The sequence below is a fragment of the Petromyzon marinus genome, chromosome 21 (assembly GCF_048934315.1).
Source record: "Petromyzon marinus isolate PM22_M1 ecotype Great Lakes invasive population chromosome 21, UKy_Petmar_22M1.pri1.0, whole genome shotgun sequence".
Classification (NCBI taxonomy): Eukaryota; Metazoa; Chordata; class Hyperoartia; order Petromyzontiformes; family Petromyzontidae; genus Petromyzon; species Petromyzon marinus.
The window spans coordinates 8,090,411-8,107,848 of record NC_133687.1 but is presented as its reverse complement, the minus strand read 5'-3'; the positions used below and the strand labels follow the sequence as shown (position 1 = coordinate 8,107,848).

Sequence of the window (17,438 nt, the reverse complement as noted above, 5' to 3'; positions counted from 1 at the left end):
CTGATTTTAAACTTGGTTCTTACGGTTATTCCAGACAAAAAAAAATCTAAAAAATTTTACAAAATGAAATTCATGGTTTAAAAGTTATAAAGAGGTCAAAATAAATATTATGCGTGGATAGCTCCTCCCAACCACAACAGAACCATGTACTAAAACACCTTGAGAGCGAGGCATTTGTGTTAGACGTAGTTTTATTGAAAATTGCATTGCTATTATAGAAATGCAGTAAAAAATACATTGGGAAAACAAAGTTAAACTTATGAATTAACCATAAGGCGAAACCACAACATTTTAAAATAAATTCCAAGGATAGGTCAAGGTCTCGGCTTATAATGTACAAAGTCACAGGAAAGTATTATTCTTATTTTCTGTAACAACAAAAAAACAACCCTACCCTACCATCTCCATTTAATAGAAATCTAAATAGTAGTCGGGTTACGAGTCCAGTAACTTGCTCACGCAAAAGTCACACGAGTCGATCACCCTCGATGTCTCCACAGTCTCCCATTCGTTTTCATGTCTTGATGCCAAAGCGTTTAGCCTCTCGAGGAAAATGAAGTAATAGTCGGGCATTCAACACTGAAAAGTGTTGTCAAGGGATACCCAAAGATTTCCTATCTATCTCTTGGAATTGAAACTGCTGCAATTTCACCACGGCTGACTTAGCTAAGTCTCCAGATTCTACAGAGATGTTCAGATGGAAGAAACAAATTCCCTCCTATTTGACTGCATCTTCTGCATTTTCTTCCTCCGCTTTGGATTCGCCTTCGCAGAAGAGAAAGTGTCTCATGCACTGAGAGGGAAGAGATTTGACGCTCGGGCCGGGAAAAGTGGATGAATCCGAGTTCCCAATGCCGACTTGAACATTTGTTCTCGATGATCGGCATTGATTATGATTTATTTTTCATATAAAAGAGATGTACGCTATGCTGTGGAGGCAGTATTTAAGAAAGAACACATTTTACGGTGTTCAAATATAACCATCAATCAGATGCTGCAGGCTTGTCTTTGCAGTCATTAACTTGACAGCTCCCACAATACCATCGCGAAGGGCCTTTGTCACGTGAAGTTGCAAACGAGTTCTATTCAGTGTCCAACTTGTGGTTCAGCTCCTGGTGTCAAAGATCAGTAGGATTGAACCAGTTATTGTATTGACTAGAAGAGTCATCACCAAAGTGGAGCAGATTTTCCTTCACTCTTGGAGAGGAGATGAGAGTGTCAGGCATTACACAGCTGATGCTGCTTTGAATGATCTCTGCAGAAACGTATTTGGAGCGGTAAACTAGATACGGTTAACTAACTATTTTTTTTATTTTACAAGATAAGGCGCGCTGAGCTATATAGCTCTTTTTTTCAGAAGCAACCTGGCCACAAATGATAGTTCAACGAAGTGGCTTAACCATGTGGAAATTTATAGCGGCCAAATACTTTTAATTTCCCAGGTGCCGCTTGGGAAATTAGCCAATGAAAAGGCTTGGACTTCTTCTTCTTGGTCTCAACGCCTCTGGCCTCACTCCCCTCCAACAAATCCAAAATGCTTCCACACGATTCACTTTCAATCTCCCCTTTAACTGTCACACGTCGCCTCTCCTCCTTCAACTCAACTGGCGTCCCGTTTACTACGCCGCTGTCTCTTCAAATACTCGACGTGAGCCTTTAAATCCCTTCATGGCCTTAGCCCACATCTTTGTAACTTTTGATTCCTGAACCTGATCAGCAGTCGAACGTGTACATTTTAAGGGGGGGGGTTTGCCTGGAACGACTGTAAGAACTGAGTATGGCGTGAATTGGAGATGGTAGGGGTTTCAATACAATTACTGTTTGGGAGATGTTGTCATGGAACTGATATCACTGTGCCAGTCGACGTTTATCCGTGCTCAGTGACCACGTAGATTTAAACATTGTATGCCAACCTACATAAGAAATATAAACTCATGGTAAGATATTAAAAGTCAGTGTGTTGAGGGTCAATCACGGACAGTAACCATGTAAGTTTAAGTACTGTATGTCAAAATATGGAAAAAAAATTACCACACTTGTCTAATGTATGCTTAGGGCATACAGATAAGATGCTAAAGGACACTTTTATTGATCAATCGATCACAGTTGATGGCATGTGTCGTGCTAAGTTGACCTAATTTACTGCTTTTAGTCCAGAATAATAGGGTGGAGCAAACCAGGCTCTTATTGACCATGCCTGCCGTGACCTGTGGTTACTTTGCGCTGGAGTGGAGTGTGCTCAGATCACACAGATCACACAGATCGGAAGCACAGTGTGCTGCCTATCTCTCACTCATCTAGGTTACACAGTTGCCCGATCGAGGCAGCTACAAAGAGACAACAGGAGGACCGCCGTGCAACAAGATGCAGTACCAAATCAGGAAGTCAAATATATGCCATAGAAAACCGCCCAGGTGTTAGCAGTAGGCCAAATGTTTGTACAAATAAATTAAGGCAGCGTCTTAAGTGACGGCAAAAAAAAACACATCACAACATCGTAATGGGAATATTTAATGCCAAAGTTAGTAAAAGTAACAGAGGTGCGAGGATTTCATGGAAATGCCGAGTGAGGAGAATGCATTTTAGAGTTCTTAGCCAACAGATACATAAAGACAATGAACACCTTTTTTCAGAATGAAGGAATCTCGACAATTCGCATAATAGAGGCCCCAAATAGTTACATTGAAAATAAACTTTACTTGTTTATAATCGACAAACACCACCTGCAGCGATTCCTTTTAACAGTCAGATTGCTAGTTTTGTTGATGAAGTCTAAAACTACAAACTAAAAAAACCCTGTATTGTGGATGATATTGGTCGCGAAAGCCTACGTGTTAAACTGAACTACACAATGGCCACACATTCAGTTATTTTGTCAGCTTGTGGTCTGGATAAGGCTGACAGCTTGTCTGCATGCAATGCACACACTTTTATGTGTGTTGTTAAATCTATTTGTTTCCTGCCTACGTCATGTTTTTTTCTCTTTTGTAGTAGATTTTCTCATCACGTACATAGTTTTTTGATGGAGTAACACTCCTTCTAGCAGTCAGATCAAGCAACTGAGATTCACAGTGCATGGCGTACGTCAGGTACTGCCCATACCTAGTATCTCTAAGGCAAGTGCTTAAAATATGTGCTCCAGAACTTGCACTCATTCTTAATTGGGTCTTCGATGTAGTAACCACAAGGTTCCAACAACTTGGAAATACAATCTCAGGTGTTGCCAGTCCCACGTAAGGGTAATCCATCTTTTTTAAAATTCATAATTATTCCCCTATCGCCTTGACTACATTGCTCCTCCTTCATCACCTCCTCCATCACTTGGAGCCATCATTTCTCCGTGACCATCGGTTGTGGATTCCGTAATGCACGATCTACGGGTTTTCCAGTGGCTTGATTTGGGGCGCAAAGCTGGAACATTTAGTAGGGTCTATGATCATAAACCTCGGTGTTTCTAAAGCATTTGACTGTATCTGGCATGCCACACGGCTGCAGTTGCCAAGCCACCATCATTTGGCATCCACTCTATTCTACAAGCTTGGACTTCAAGCTTTCTTAACTTTTTAATCTATAGCTCAATATATGCAGTAGTTGTTGATACATTTCCGCATTAACTCTGGCGTTCCGTCAAGAACATCTGTCCGGGTATGCAACGTTTAATTGTAGTCAGCTGTCACATTGACCAGCTGTGGTTAGAACAATGTGCTCGCAATTGGCAGGTTGCAAGTTCAAATATATATCCAAGAAAGACTTACCTAGTCTCTAGGATTTAAAGCTTTCGTGACTGCAGGGATTCATATTCTTGGTTCTTTCGGTAAAGTCACGTGACTTTAAAATAATTAAACATTTTTTAATGATTTTATTGTTTCCCTTCTACGTGACTTTACCGAAAGAACCAAGATTATAGTCTCTAGGAGTCTAGGCTCTTATTCAGGACAGCCCTGCATTGTAACGTATGGACGATTCGATTAACACGTGGTTTGGCTTGTGAGAAGAACCCGTAGAGTGCCTTGAGAAAAGAGCATGCATATGCGGGGAAAACGAAGCTCTGCGTGGCATTCAATAATAGATTCAATAATAGATTTTCACCGTTTCCTAAGGGCCAATGAGATGGGCACCATCCCGTACTCTGACACTTCAACTTGACTTTGCAGATGCAGCCGGGGGCTAAACATTGTACATTTTCACTTGTTTTTCTCGGTTGATATAGTCTCACATATGGATAAATGGTTGCTTGTAATGGTACTGTCGTGGAATGCGTCTGAAAAGAAAACACAAGTTGAGAGCCTCACTCCCGTTTGCTGATTCTCAACCGTTTACCCACCCTACGACATTGGCCCATTGCATTTATGCAATTTTTTTCTTAATCAAGTATTAAAGCTTTCGTGACTGCATGAAATTACTCATTGGTTTTTTCGGTAAAGCTATGTATGTAGAAATACAATAAAATTTGTTTTAATATAATTTTGTTGTATTTCTACATACATGACTTTACCGAAAAAACCAATGAGTAATTTTTATCTTGTGTATTTGACTTTATTGGCAGAGGGGAGACATTTAGAGATGTGGTATCATAAGTATATTAATTACCGGTGTTGAGCGTAGACATAAGCCATCGTAGATATGTCACCCGCATGCTTCGACTTATCGGGGCTTCTTGCGATTGACCACAATTACCTTAATTCACTGTCATTGCGAGTAAGTGATGGCATTTTTGTGGTCATGACTTTCACCATCCCGCACTGTTGACCAGCACGGTGAAGTATGGTCAAACAACCCCCAATCAATGACATCGGCATGAGGAGTCCTTTACCCATCAGTAGTTTGGTCAAAGGCTGCTGTTTAGTTTTAATCTGCGTTAACTTATCCCATTATGATATTGTTGTTTTACCCTAATTTAGAAGTGTGTTAATGTATTCATGCTTCCAGTTTACTTCCAGTCTACATCTTAAAATGTTGTTGGGGCATACATTTGAATACATATTTGCGTGCAGTGCTTCAAACGACTGTAAAACTACTTTTATTTCTTTCAAATCCTAAATGAATATATTTTAATTCCCAGAGAAACATAAAATTCCACCCCACCACTATTTAACGTATGGAACTCTCTTTTTTATTCTTATATTATCTGCTGGTTTAAGATGACTTGAGGTTTTAATAAGTTGCCAATGTTTCACCCACAATGTTCAAACTGTTGTGTTATTATAGTTCTTTAAGAATGCATGATACCTTAATGGGCACCCTGTAAAGGATTTAGACATGTCGCAGATTTTCAACACTCGTTATTATTTTTTTTGCCAGTGGCACAGGTGTTTGCGACTATTCAATAACTGTTTTATATTTGTTTCGGGAAAGGCTCCGATGGATCAACTGTGACCGGGCCACAGATAACTGCTGGAGGTAAATCACCCAATGCATCACCCACATCAACACAGAGCTCAAACAACACCTGGCCATGACTCAAGCTCAAGGTACAACGATAACAAAAGTAAAACGGCATTACTATTATTAAACTCCAGAACAAGTCTTAAGTGGCAACAAACTCTCTACGTGAGTAAACACTGGATTTCATACCTTCACTGGGATCGAATAGGTGGGGGTCTCACAGCCCCATCACAAAACCATGATGGATTTGTGGTAACTTGGGGAAGCCTTCATCAAGCAGCGGATAGATCCTGGCTGATGATCATCGTACAGCTATCGATTGTGGAATAAAGTTTTGCTGTGGCTTACGAAGGGGAGAGAGTTAGGGTATTTTTTTTTTCTCCATCGTTGGCAAATTTGAATGCTGTTATTTCAAACGGTGCATTTCAAACTACCGTCTTATTATAATTATTTGATACCGAATGCTATCTTTATGGACACCCTGCAGGTGACTTTGGACATGTGGCACATATTCAATGCGCATTATTATTATTAGTATTTTGCCAGTGGCACAGCTATTCGCAACTTGCAATGTTTGTCTTCTGTTTGCCGGGGTAAAGGTTCGGATAGACCAACAGTCACCGGGCCACAGCCAACCGCTGGAGGTAAATCACCGGGGCGTTATCGCCCGCACCAACACAGAGCTCAGACAACACCCAGGCCACAACACAAGCTCAAGTGTAAAAAAAAAAAACTTAATTATTACCCCAGAACAAACATTCAGCTCGGAGGACAGCTAAGCTGTGGATGTAAGACTAACTTTAAGTGGTAACAAACTCTTTACAGAAGTACACACTGAATTTACAATCTCTTTTCAGTGTGGGTCAGGCAGGTGGGAGTCTCACAGTCCACGAGGTTATGTTTCCAGTGGCATAGCAAATTCCAATATTTGATGGTGTCGGCGGTACCCCGGGGTACCAAATAATACAAAATGGGCCGAGGCAATTAAATATTTTATTTCTGCAACACTATTTTTTGTCCAGGGGTGTTACTTAACTCCGCGAGTGGGGTAACCAATCAATCCGACGTCAGTGCCACACTCCGCGATGTCGAAACGCAGAAGAGGACGATCGCGCCGAAACCCTGAACGCTCGCGGTACGTACCGTAGCGGTGCACCGTGCGCAGCTCGTCGAGATGAGTCGATTGCCGCATCGCCGACCATCAGCAGACTAAAAACGACCGCATCACGGACATTGTGCGAGAGCCTGGATAGTATGGTACCCCGGGGTACCGCCATAAGGTGAATTTGTTTTCTATTTGTCATGGTCAAGGTTCCGATAAACCTACTGTCACTCGGCCACATCCAACCGCTGAAGGTAATTAACCAAACAGATGATAATTTTGATGGTGACAACGCATGATGATGATGATGGCGATAACAAAGATAATGATGCGATGGTGACAGACCTGAAAACAATTGCAAAGATGGCATAATTATCAATAGAATGTAAATTTACATTGCATGTGACTGCATCTCAAAACGCCGTGCAGACACAACGGGCATCTTTATTGCGTAGAGAGAATCTGACAGTCATAGGAAAATGCAAATTTGGAACATCACATTGACTCTTAAGAAAGTAGGCTTTGACAGGACATATCATTTGATGTCCTCCCCCCGCACCTCCGATTAGCACGTTTGGCTACGTACTGTGCGAAAGAAGTGCAACATATATTCATACATGGACAGTGGTCCAGATTGATGGGATGAAGTTGCAGCCAAAGTAGAAAACACACAACCGAGAAGTAGACATGCAGCACAAGTCCATCACATTTTCTTGGTTCTTTCGGTAATGTCACGTAGACAGATAATAAAATTAAAATAAAAAAATAATAAAATTCTAGATTTGAAGCTTTCGTGACTGCAAGGATTCATAACCTTTGTTTTTTTTTTCGGTAAAGTCACGTAGGTAAAATAAAATAAATGAAAACAACGAAATTAAATCACGACGTTTCGGAGGCAACACAAGCTTCCGTCTCTCTTCACTTGATACAGCAAATTTGCTGTGACGGTTTCCACCTGAAGACGGAAGCTTGTGTTGCCTCCGAAACGTCGTGATTTAATTTAGTTGTTTTCATTTATTTCATTTTACCTACATGAATTTACCGAAAAAAACAAAGAGTATAAAATAAAAAAAAAATTGAAAATAATAAAAGCATCAAAACCCACGACGTTTTGATTGCAACACAAGCGGTCTTCATCAGGCGGAGAGAAATGAATTCCTGCAGTCACGAAAGTTTTAAGTAAAAAAAATGCTCGGCACACTTTATTTTGTTTCCAGTGGCACAGCAACTTCCAATATTTGTTTTCTATTTGGCATGGTCAAGGTTCCGATAGACCAACTGTGACCGGGCCACATCCAACCGTTGGAGGTAATTCAACAAAAATATCACCCACATCAACACAAAGCTCAGATAATACTCGGGAAACTACACAAATTCAAGGTAAAATTGTATATGTTTTAAAAACTGGTATTCATATTCATGCCCCAGAGAAAGCATTCATAGGTTTACATTTTGGGTGAGATGGATCAGCTAAGCTGTGATACGAACTTTAAATGGCCAAGGGACAACAAAACTCTCAGCATCAGGAACGCCGCTGCACTTAAAACTTCACTCTGGCAGATAGGTGGTGGAGTCTTAACAGCCCGTGATGAAGCTGGGGGAGCTAGACGGACTATGGCATCACGAAACCACGAGGGATGTCCACTTCATTTTATTTTCCTGGTGGCACGGATGTTTGCAACTTGGAATATTTGTGTTCTATTTGTCGCGGTAAAGGTTCCGATAGACCAACTGCCCCCGTGCCACAGCCAACCGCTGGAGGTAAACCACTAAATGCATCACCCACATCAACACAGAGCTCAGACAGCACCCGGCCATGACTCAAGCTCAAAGTACAACGATAACAAAAGTAAAGCAGCATTATTATTAAACTCCAGAACAAGCTTAAGTGGCAACAAACTGGATTTAATACCTTCACTGGGATCGAATATGTGGGGTGTCACAGCCCCATCACAAAACCATGAGGGATTTGCGGTAACTTGGGAAAGCCTTCATCGAGCAGCAGATAGATACTGGCTGATGATGATCGTACAGCTATCAATTTTGGAATAAAGTCTTGCTGTGGCTTACGAAGAGGAGAGACTTCGAGTTTTCGTTTTCCTATAGTTGGCAAATTTTTATGCTGTTCTTTCAACGGTGCATTTCGAAATACAGTCCTATTATAATTATTTGATACCGAAGGATAACTTTGATGAGATGAAATGGCAGCCAAAGCAGGAAACACAGCCGAGAAGATGACTCCTGTGGAGGGAGGGCAATGAGATGCATCACGACAACGCGAGGGATCTGCCATGGCTTGGGGAAGTATTCACCAAGTAGTGGATAGATCGTGGCCGATGATGATCACGCAGCTAGCTATCAATCGTGAAATATATTTTTTGCCGTGGCTCAGGAAGGGGCGTTAGAGTACTTTATTTTTTTATCGCTGGAAAGTTCGAACGCTGCACTTTCAACGGCACCGTTCAAACTGCTGTCTTAATTATAATTCGTTAAGAATGGAGCATACCGTAATTGGATGCCCTGTAGATGATTTAGACATGGAGCACATGTTCACCACACTTTAATTTTGTTTCCAGTGGCACAGCGACTTGTAATGTTTTATCTTTTATTTGTCACGGTCAAGGTTCCGACAGACCAACTGTCACCGGGCCACATCCAACCGATGGAGGTAATTAACCAAAAATATCACCCACATCAACACAAAGCTCATATAATACTCGGACAACAACACAAGGTCAAGGTAAAATTTGAAATATTTCAAAAAAACTTGTACCAATATTCATGCCCTAGAGCAAGCATTCGCAGGTCTTACATTTTGGGCGAGATGGATCAGCTAAGCCGTGAGACGAACTTTAAATGGCCAAGGTACAACAAAACTATGGACATCAGGAACGCCGCTGCACTTAAAATTTCAACTCCGTGGCAGACAGGTGGAGTCTTAACAGCCCGTGATTAGATTGTGGTACCATAATGGATTGTGGCATCACGAAGCCATGAGTGATGTGCACTTAATATTTTGACCAGTGGCACAGATGTCTGCAACTTGGAATATTTTTTGTTTTTTTTTTGTCACGATAAAGGTTCCAACAGACCAACTGCCCCTGACCCACGCCCAACCGCTGGAGGTAATTCACCAAACATAACGCCCCACATCAACACAAAGCTCTGATAATACTCGGGCAACAACACAAGCTTCAAGGTAAAATTTGATATATTTAAAAAAAAAACTTGCATTAATTTTCATGCCCCAGGGACAATCATTCCACTCACCGATTGACATGCCGGGTGAGATGGATCAGCTAAGCCAGGGCTCAGAAAACCTGCGGCTCCAGAGCTCCATGCGGCTCTTTAAGGAGTGCGGTGCAGCTCTTGAAATATTAAGGGGGTTTTTTTTTACCGAATTTGAAAAAAATGGCTCTTCCTGTTATATTTGGTTGCCGACCCCTGACCATGGATGTCCATATCACCATGGGAGTCCAGTTTACCATGGGAGTCCAGTTCACCGTGGAAGTCCATATTACCATGGGAGTCCAGTTTACCATGGGAGTCCAGTTCACCATGGGAGTCCAGTTCACCATGGAAGTCCAGTTCACCATGGGAGTCCAGTTCACCATGGAAGTTCAGTTTACCATGGAAGTCCATATTACCATGGGAGTCCAGTTTATCATGGGAGTCCAGTTAACCATGGCAGTCCAGTTTACCATGTGAGTCCAGTTTACCATGGAAGTCCAATTCACCATGGGAGTCCAGTTCACCATGGAAGTCCAGTTTACGATGGAAGTCCAGTTCACCATGGGCAGGAGTCGGCAACCTGCGGCTCAGGAGATGCATGTGGCTCATTAAGGACTGCTTTTTAACGTTATTTATTGAGGACCACCGTCTTGTATTCACATTGCCTGAGGTTGTTTTTTTCTGAAATCGAAAAAAAATGGCTCTTGTTATTTTGGCTGCCGAACCCTGAGCTAAGCTGTGAGACTAACTTTAAGTGGCCAAGGGACAACGCTACATTTCAAACTTCCCTTTGTGGCAGGCAGGTGGTCTTACAGCCCATGGTGAGACTGTAGGAGCTAGACGAACTATGGCATCATGACATTTCGAGGAATGGGTTACTTAATATTTTGACCAGTGGCACGGATGTTTGCAACTTGGATATTTTCTTTCCATTTGTTGCGGGAAAGGTTCTGACAGCCCAACTCTCCCTGACCCACGTCCGACCGCTGGAGGTAATTCACCAAACATAACGCCCACAATCACCACAAAGCTCTGATAATACTCGGACAGCAACACAAGCTCAAGGTACAATGATAGCCAAAGTAGAATAATGATTAAACTCCAGAACAAAATTTTATTTGCTGGATAGGCGACTTGAACTTTTGACCCGTGTATAACTGTCCATTCTGCTTTTCACCTCCAAAAGGACCAGAAAAAATCTACACGGCACAGGATATGGCCATCGTGGGTGGAGTCCTCGGTGCGCTTCTGGCGGTCGCACTTGGGGTTATCGGATTCCTCCTCTTTAAGGTGCTTTCCAAGCAAAAGAAGGCAGTCAAAATTGAGGACGATGCCAAATACGGCGGCGGTGGTGGTGATGATGATGGCGGCTATGCCAACAGCCGCAACGGAAGCGGACAGCAAGATGACATTTCCATCGCAGATATGGGAAGGGTGAGTTCAACTATCCATTTTTTTTCTCCACAGTCACAACCTGCGTGGGACAACAATCGTCTGCTACGACCACCCCAAGTCCGTTTCACCATGCCCTCAATGGAATACATTTAACTGCTGTCACTAAACCTAAGACCAGATCTGCACAGCAACGTTTATGAATGAGTAAAGCAAGTGACTTCCCTCACGGTGACGATGACTTCAAAGCATGTTGTCTCAAATGTGTGCTCTCCCGGTCGAGAAATTCATCATGCATTGGGTAGTAAACGATAATAGTTTAGCACAGTTGGTATTCTTGGAGTGAAAGTCTATCAGGAAGGTGCGATGTTTCACATACATAGTTTTCAGTTGTTTCACAGTATGAGATGATGCCACAACGTGCAATGCCAATTAAGTGAATATTCAGTCATATTTCAAATGTTGTAAAAAAAAATTGGACCATGACCACTAGCACACAAGGGCCCCGCTCGTTTCGAATGACGCCAGGAAATCTTTGACGTTCACTCCGAAGTAAACAGCGGCATATTTTACGGTGATTACACCCACGTTAATAACCAGGGCGTCCTGCCGGGAAATGAACCACATCACGGCAACCCTACTTCAAACCACCGCCTGCCCCGTCCGTTGAACGAACAGCGCGACGATCGAACCGTTACGACACGATAATTCGTTTTTCCACCCTCCCCCGCTCCGTGTCCACCTCCCCGCCCCCCCCCCCCCCCCGCCCTCCCCAGGATGACGATCCCAACATGGTGAACTATTACATCCACTTGCCTAAAGATCACATGCAGGACACGGACGTGGATCGCAGCAGCGGGTACAACTCGGTGTCGGGCAGGCCGACGACGCCGCTGCGGGACGCGGAGGAGGATCCGGCGCCGCAGCCGCAGCCGCGCGACAATCCGGCGTTCGCGGAGGACGCGGCCGCCGTCGCCGCCGCCGCCGCCGCCGCCGACGACGAGCAGGCCATCCACACCAAGTCCATCCTCGTGACGGTGAACAGCAACGAAAAGGCGGCCAACGACAAGGCCGGCTACAAGGCCGTGTGGTTCAAGGACGAGGTCATCCCCGACGGCGGCGAGGCAGCGGACGAGGCGGACGGCAGGGCCGGGGGGGTGAGGTTCGATGGCGAGCCGGCGGATGACGCGGAGGGGAAAGAGTCCTCCGGAGCAGCGGCTCCTGGCAGCGGTGGCCCCCACGGCTTGGATTCGAGCGCGATGCACACGGGAGGCGCGGTTGCAGAAGAAGATGAATTTGCCTTCCTGTAATCGAGTCTTTTTCCGAATTAAGGCTTTCAAGTTTTTTTCGTGAGCACTGTCGTTTTGCCTAGATTTTTAACTCGCATGTGTACGTTGGTGGTAAAGAAACATCTAAATTGTAAAAGAGAGTAAATGTGGGAATTATTTGAGTGGATTTTAATGGGATATGGGTTATCTTGGAATTGCGCAGACAGCCGTGGGAATATCGGAGTGGGGACTCAGGATATGCTCTCTCGGTAGGGACATTAAAAATGAACACCCAGCGTCTCACCCCTCTTACCTAGCCATGGTAAAAAGAATAGCGCACAATGCCAAATATTCCTTCCAACCTTTTGATCTCCTATTGGCCAAAACATTGTTTTGACCAACCCCTCGTAATAAAGACAACTGTGTAGTAGAATTCGGATTGCTAGGAACATAATACCTGCAACTGCACCACCACAAAGCCGCATCCAGTGGAGCTGGAGAGGTTAGGGACGCTGTCCATGCAGGAGTCACGACATTGTGCAGGAAGGCAATCCACGCTTTGCTGCTTGATCAGATCACAAAAGAACCGGGTTGTAGGTGAATTCCCAAACACCACTGTGAAAGGTAAAACACGAGGCCTGTGACATAAGGCACGCAGACATTTTCGATCACTGCTGGTGTTTTCAATCGGGGTTGGCATTTATCACCAACTGGGAGAAGATGTTAGCCGTGGTCAGCGTTGCAAATGTAGTCGATCAAGAGTCCACCTGTAGTTTAAGGGCGATGAAAGCTGCAGTTATTTTAATGTCACATTCTCTCAACAATATAGGCGGCATCTGGTTTAGATAAGACGGGCGCACGTGAATGAAACAAGTCCCCCGACACAAACTGCGAGTGTTGTTGGGGTTTAGCGGAGAGCTCCTGCCCCAAGTCCATCCAGCTGCTTGGGTACACACCACAGCAGAGGGGCATCCTCTGCCTGATGGAAGTGGTGACAGCCATGGGCAGGGTCACGAATCTCACGAGAGATATTTGAGGGGGCCCGAGAGCTGGGTTTGGATCCCGTTGGGAGGGTTTTTTTTTATTTTGTCTGGTGCCAGGTTTTTGTCCTCCACAAGCCACTACATGCACATTGATGGGTCATGCACCTCCAATCGGCATGGTTGGCTATGTACGGTGTGAAAGAAGTTCTACATACATACATGCACGACCACATTGGAAGCACATTCTCATTGAGAGAATGCCGCCATTATCAATCGATTACAATCCGACAAAGGGAAGAGCCACACGCTGGACGCCAACCGTGTTGACAACTTGTCTTTGCCAATATTGTTGTTATCGTGCCTGCATCTATCTTTTAAAACGTCAAATGTTCAACTCGCGGCCGAATATTAACCGCGTTAGAAATTGCGAGGCGCTTTTCCTCCACCTTACTGTTTTCTTAAACTCTGGAATCGATGGTAAATATTCATGTGAAGCAAGCACGTGGGGTTAGGGCTTCACGTGATCTGTATGTTATGATTAAAGTGAACTGTCGTTCAGCTGCCAATGTTGGTGCCCTTTTAACAGTCGAGTTTTTTCAGTTTTTATCTGCACCGAGACCAATTTAATAACCGTGGTTTTTATGAACACATTAATTCCACTTTAGTACGAACGCCCACGTGGAATTGAATGTGTGGCATCAATGTAATTATGTATAGTATATGCAACACACGTATATTATCTTAGAATAGAATGGTTCAGTTTCCTTATTTAATTTACATCACCGCGTTTCTCGGCACATCTTGGGCCTCTATGCTAACACGGTAAAAAACATTACAAGTGAGGATTAGGCTAAAGCCTCATCTTTTATGTGCTAATCAACAAATGTACTGTCTTCTTTGGTTCTTTCGGTAAAGTCACGTAGAATGAGAATAAAATAATAAATTGATCGTCCCTTCACCTGATGAAGGCCGCTTGTGTTGTGGCCGAAACGTCGTGAGAATATTATTGTGTTATTTTATTTTATCAATGTATTATTTTATTCTCATTCTACGTGACTTTACCGAAAGAACCAAAGAAGATGAATCCTTGCAGTCACGAAAGCTTTAAATCGAAATGTACTGTCAACAATTACATGCAATGATATTGTCTGTCTATTAAGTAATTAAACTTGTAAAATGTGTCTGTGAACTATGAATATTCTTGTTTAAAAGCAAACTAGACTTTTACTTCACACAGTGGGGCTGACCAGACACTCCTTTTATAGAATGAGTGAAACGCTCCCACATGCGACCCAATTGTAGCGTAACAATTCAAATCAGTTGTTAAGTTTAAAGACACATCCATCAATTCGTGCATCAACGAACCGATGTATTAGTATATCCAAATCGTGTGCAAAGAGGCATGGAGGAGATTGAATGCTTGAGATTGTGCTGAGAGACACAGGCACATACACGTCAGACGACATGCTCACGTTAAAGATATAATGTAGACTATAATAGAGCTTTTTGGGTTAGGTCGCGTAAATATGAATGTGTCGTTAAACCCGCCAACACCAGACAGCCAATTAGTAAGGTTTTCCACGTGAACAAAACGACGTGCCAATTCGTTGCTACTACAGCACACACCCGGTATGTTGGAGAGTAAACCCACCACAACGTTTACAATTCGAGTACCGCGACGTTCCGCCTGTAATTACAACAACAACCAGAATCATCAGGCGACAGACAGAGCTGCGGAGAAATCCTTCTGGCTCGTTCTTAAATAGACGGGGGGGGGGGGTGTTAATGTGATGTCGTCACTTGTGAGCCAATCAGGTGCGAAGACCAGAGGGAACGGGGGGGGGGTAATGTATGTGTAGTGGGTATTAAACTGGAGGAAGCTTACTCTGATGCAACACGTTTATTACAACCCCAACAGACTACAACACAAAAGGGTAAACGGCCCCTTTCACCCGATACTCTATGGAGGGGAGTCCCTCCGGGCTAGCTCGACTCTTACTGGCTATCACTACGCCTACACTGCTGGGGTTTGGGTCTTCTCTTGAGTCTTCACTGGTTATAAGCCGGAGCTCTCACTGGTACAAGCTCGAGCCGACCCTAGCCAGGGGTTCGGCTCTCTTCAGGGCTCCAGGTGAGGCTCTTCGGTTTTCGGCCGGACGATGACTGCCGGGACCGCTCAGGGACCTGTCTTATATACAGGGTCCCGGTTAACTCCGCCCCTAGCCACGCCTTCATTCCAGGACCTTCTCCAAGGGCCTGGAGAATGACATTACCCCCCCCCCCCCAGGGATTGCCTAGGGCCAATGGCCCGTCCAGCAGGGTTCAGTCTCCCTTCCGCTCCCTACTGGCACACGCTAGCACTGCCGGCTATAGGTCGTGGCGATCATGTTCAACCATGCCACTACATTTGCCTATAACTTACAATTGATATGCATTATTCATAGGGTAATCAAAATACGTAATGTGCGTGCACATTATGTACGGACGCACGCCACGCATGCCCAATCCTGCCGTTTTGTTGGGTGCAAGAAATCGCAATCCCTGTTATTGGCTGCTCACTGTTAATTAATTTTGGACTGTCGAAGCAAAGTGAGTTTGACCCCTACGGAGCCTGATGTGAAGCGAGCACACAAGGAGGGTCAAGGAGGAGGGGATTGGGTGCAAGGGGTAACCCCCCCTCCTCCGGGGATGGTCAGGAATTCAATGGCGATCTGGTTGATGAGTTTCTCTTCATTTTGGCATTAACCCACTCCCTCCTATCTTGATTTGAAGCTTTCGTGACCACAGGAATCCATACTCTTTGGTTCTTTCGGTAAAGTCACGTAGGTATAAAATTAATAGATCACGACGTTTCGATCGCAAACCCCCTCCTCCTCCACGCTCCCTCTATCCTAGGGGTCGGCAAACGAAATAACAAGAAGAGCCTCTTTTTTTCGACTTCTGGAAGAAAAAAAACTAAATATGAGAATCAGAATATGTATTGTATACTGGAGGAATCCGATGAGCTATAAAGCCCCTTTTCACACGTCCAGTCGGGGCACGGGGTAAGAATGGTACAACAAACAGTACAAAAACACGATCGGAGTGCAAAGTACAAGAAAAGTAATCAAATCACCCAAACAACTACAACTACAACACTAAATCATCCCCATCCTGCCAGACAAAGCCCACCGAGGTTATGGACTTATTGTTCAAAAGAGACCTGGCCACAAATCATAGCTCAACAAAGTGGCTTATCATTTAAACATTTATAGCATTAAAATAATCTAAATAATTCAATGCATTTTTCTAAATGTGGAGGGAAATACCGGAGGACCCGGAGGAAAAAAAAAACAAATAATACGTAAATATGCATGTATGATACAAGGCAAAACAAGATGAAAATTAAGAGACGATATAAATAAGAGGGTATACTGTACAGGGATTCCTCTACTTACGAACGAGTTAGGTTCCAGAGGTTTATTCATGTCGATTTGTTTATAAGTCCAAATTTACTCCTGAGGATTCCAAATATGTTGTACGGCGTGTACACTAAACACGGGAAATGTAAAAGTTTTATGATCTCATGCAGATGTAGATGCCCCTGGTTCTTCACGTTCTGCAGATATAGATGCCACTGGTTCTTCACGTTCTGTAGATGTAGATGCCACTGGTTCTTCACGTTCTACAGATGTAGATGCCACTGGTTCTTCATGTTCTGCAGATGTAGATGCCACTGGTTCTTCACGTTCTGTAGATGTAGATGCCACTGGTTCTTCACGTTCTACAGATGTAGATGCCACTGGTTCTTCATGTTCTGGAGATGTAGATGCCACTGGTTCATCACGTTCTGCAGATGTAGATGCCACTGGTTCTTCACGTTCTGTAGATGTAGATGCCACTGGTTCTTCACGTTCTACAGATGTAGATGCCACTGGTTCTTCGCGTTATGCAGATGTTGATGCCACTGGTTCTTCACGTTCTGCAGATGTAGATGCCACTGGTTCTTCACGGAGATGTAGATGCCACTGGTTCTTTACGTTCTACAGATGTAGATGCCTCTGGTTCTTCACGTTCTGTAGATGTAGATGCCACTGG

The 17,438-nt window shown here is 43.9% G+C and overlaps 1 protein-coding gene across 18 annotated transcripts in view; it reads left to right on the top strand.

Moving 5' to 3' along the window:
• Positions 1-14,550, top strand: part of LOC116944326 (cadherin-related family member 5-like) — a 54,411-nt gene extending 39,861 nt beyond the window's left edge. For 6 of the 18 annotated variants that reach the window (XM_076068505.1, XM_076068518.1, XM_076068513.1 and 3 more), the window contains 9 exons: positions 5,356-5,400; positions 5,985-6,029; positions 7,751-7,795; positions 8,204-8,248; positions 9,111-9,155; positions 9,568-9,612; positions 10,666-10,710; positions 10,905-11,152; positions 11,887-14,550. In XM_076068505.1, the coding sequence (XP_075924620.1) occupies positions 5,356-5,400; positions 5,985-6,029; positions 7,751-7,795; positions 8,204-8,248; positions 9,111-9,155; positions 9,568-9,612; positions 10,666-10,710; positions 10,905-11,152; positions 11,887-12,420 (1,097 nt within the window). In that variant the 3' untranslated portion in view covers positions 12,421-14,550. The remainder of the gene's footprint in view (positions 1-5,355; positions 5,401-5,984; positions 6,030-7,750; positions 7,796-8,203; positions 8,249-9,110; positions 9,156-9,567; positions 9,613-10,665; positions 10,711-10,904; positions 11,153-11,886) is intronic. The other 12 variants (XM_076068519.1, XM_076068522.1, XM_076068525.1 and 9 more) reach the window with 10 other exon arrangements.
• Positions 14,551-17,438: the final 2,888 nt, after the last annotated feature.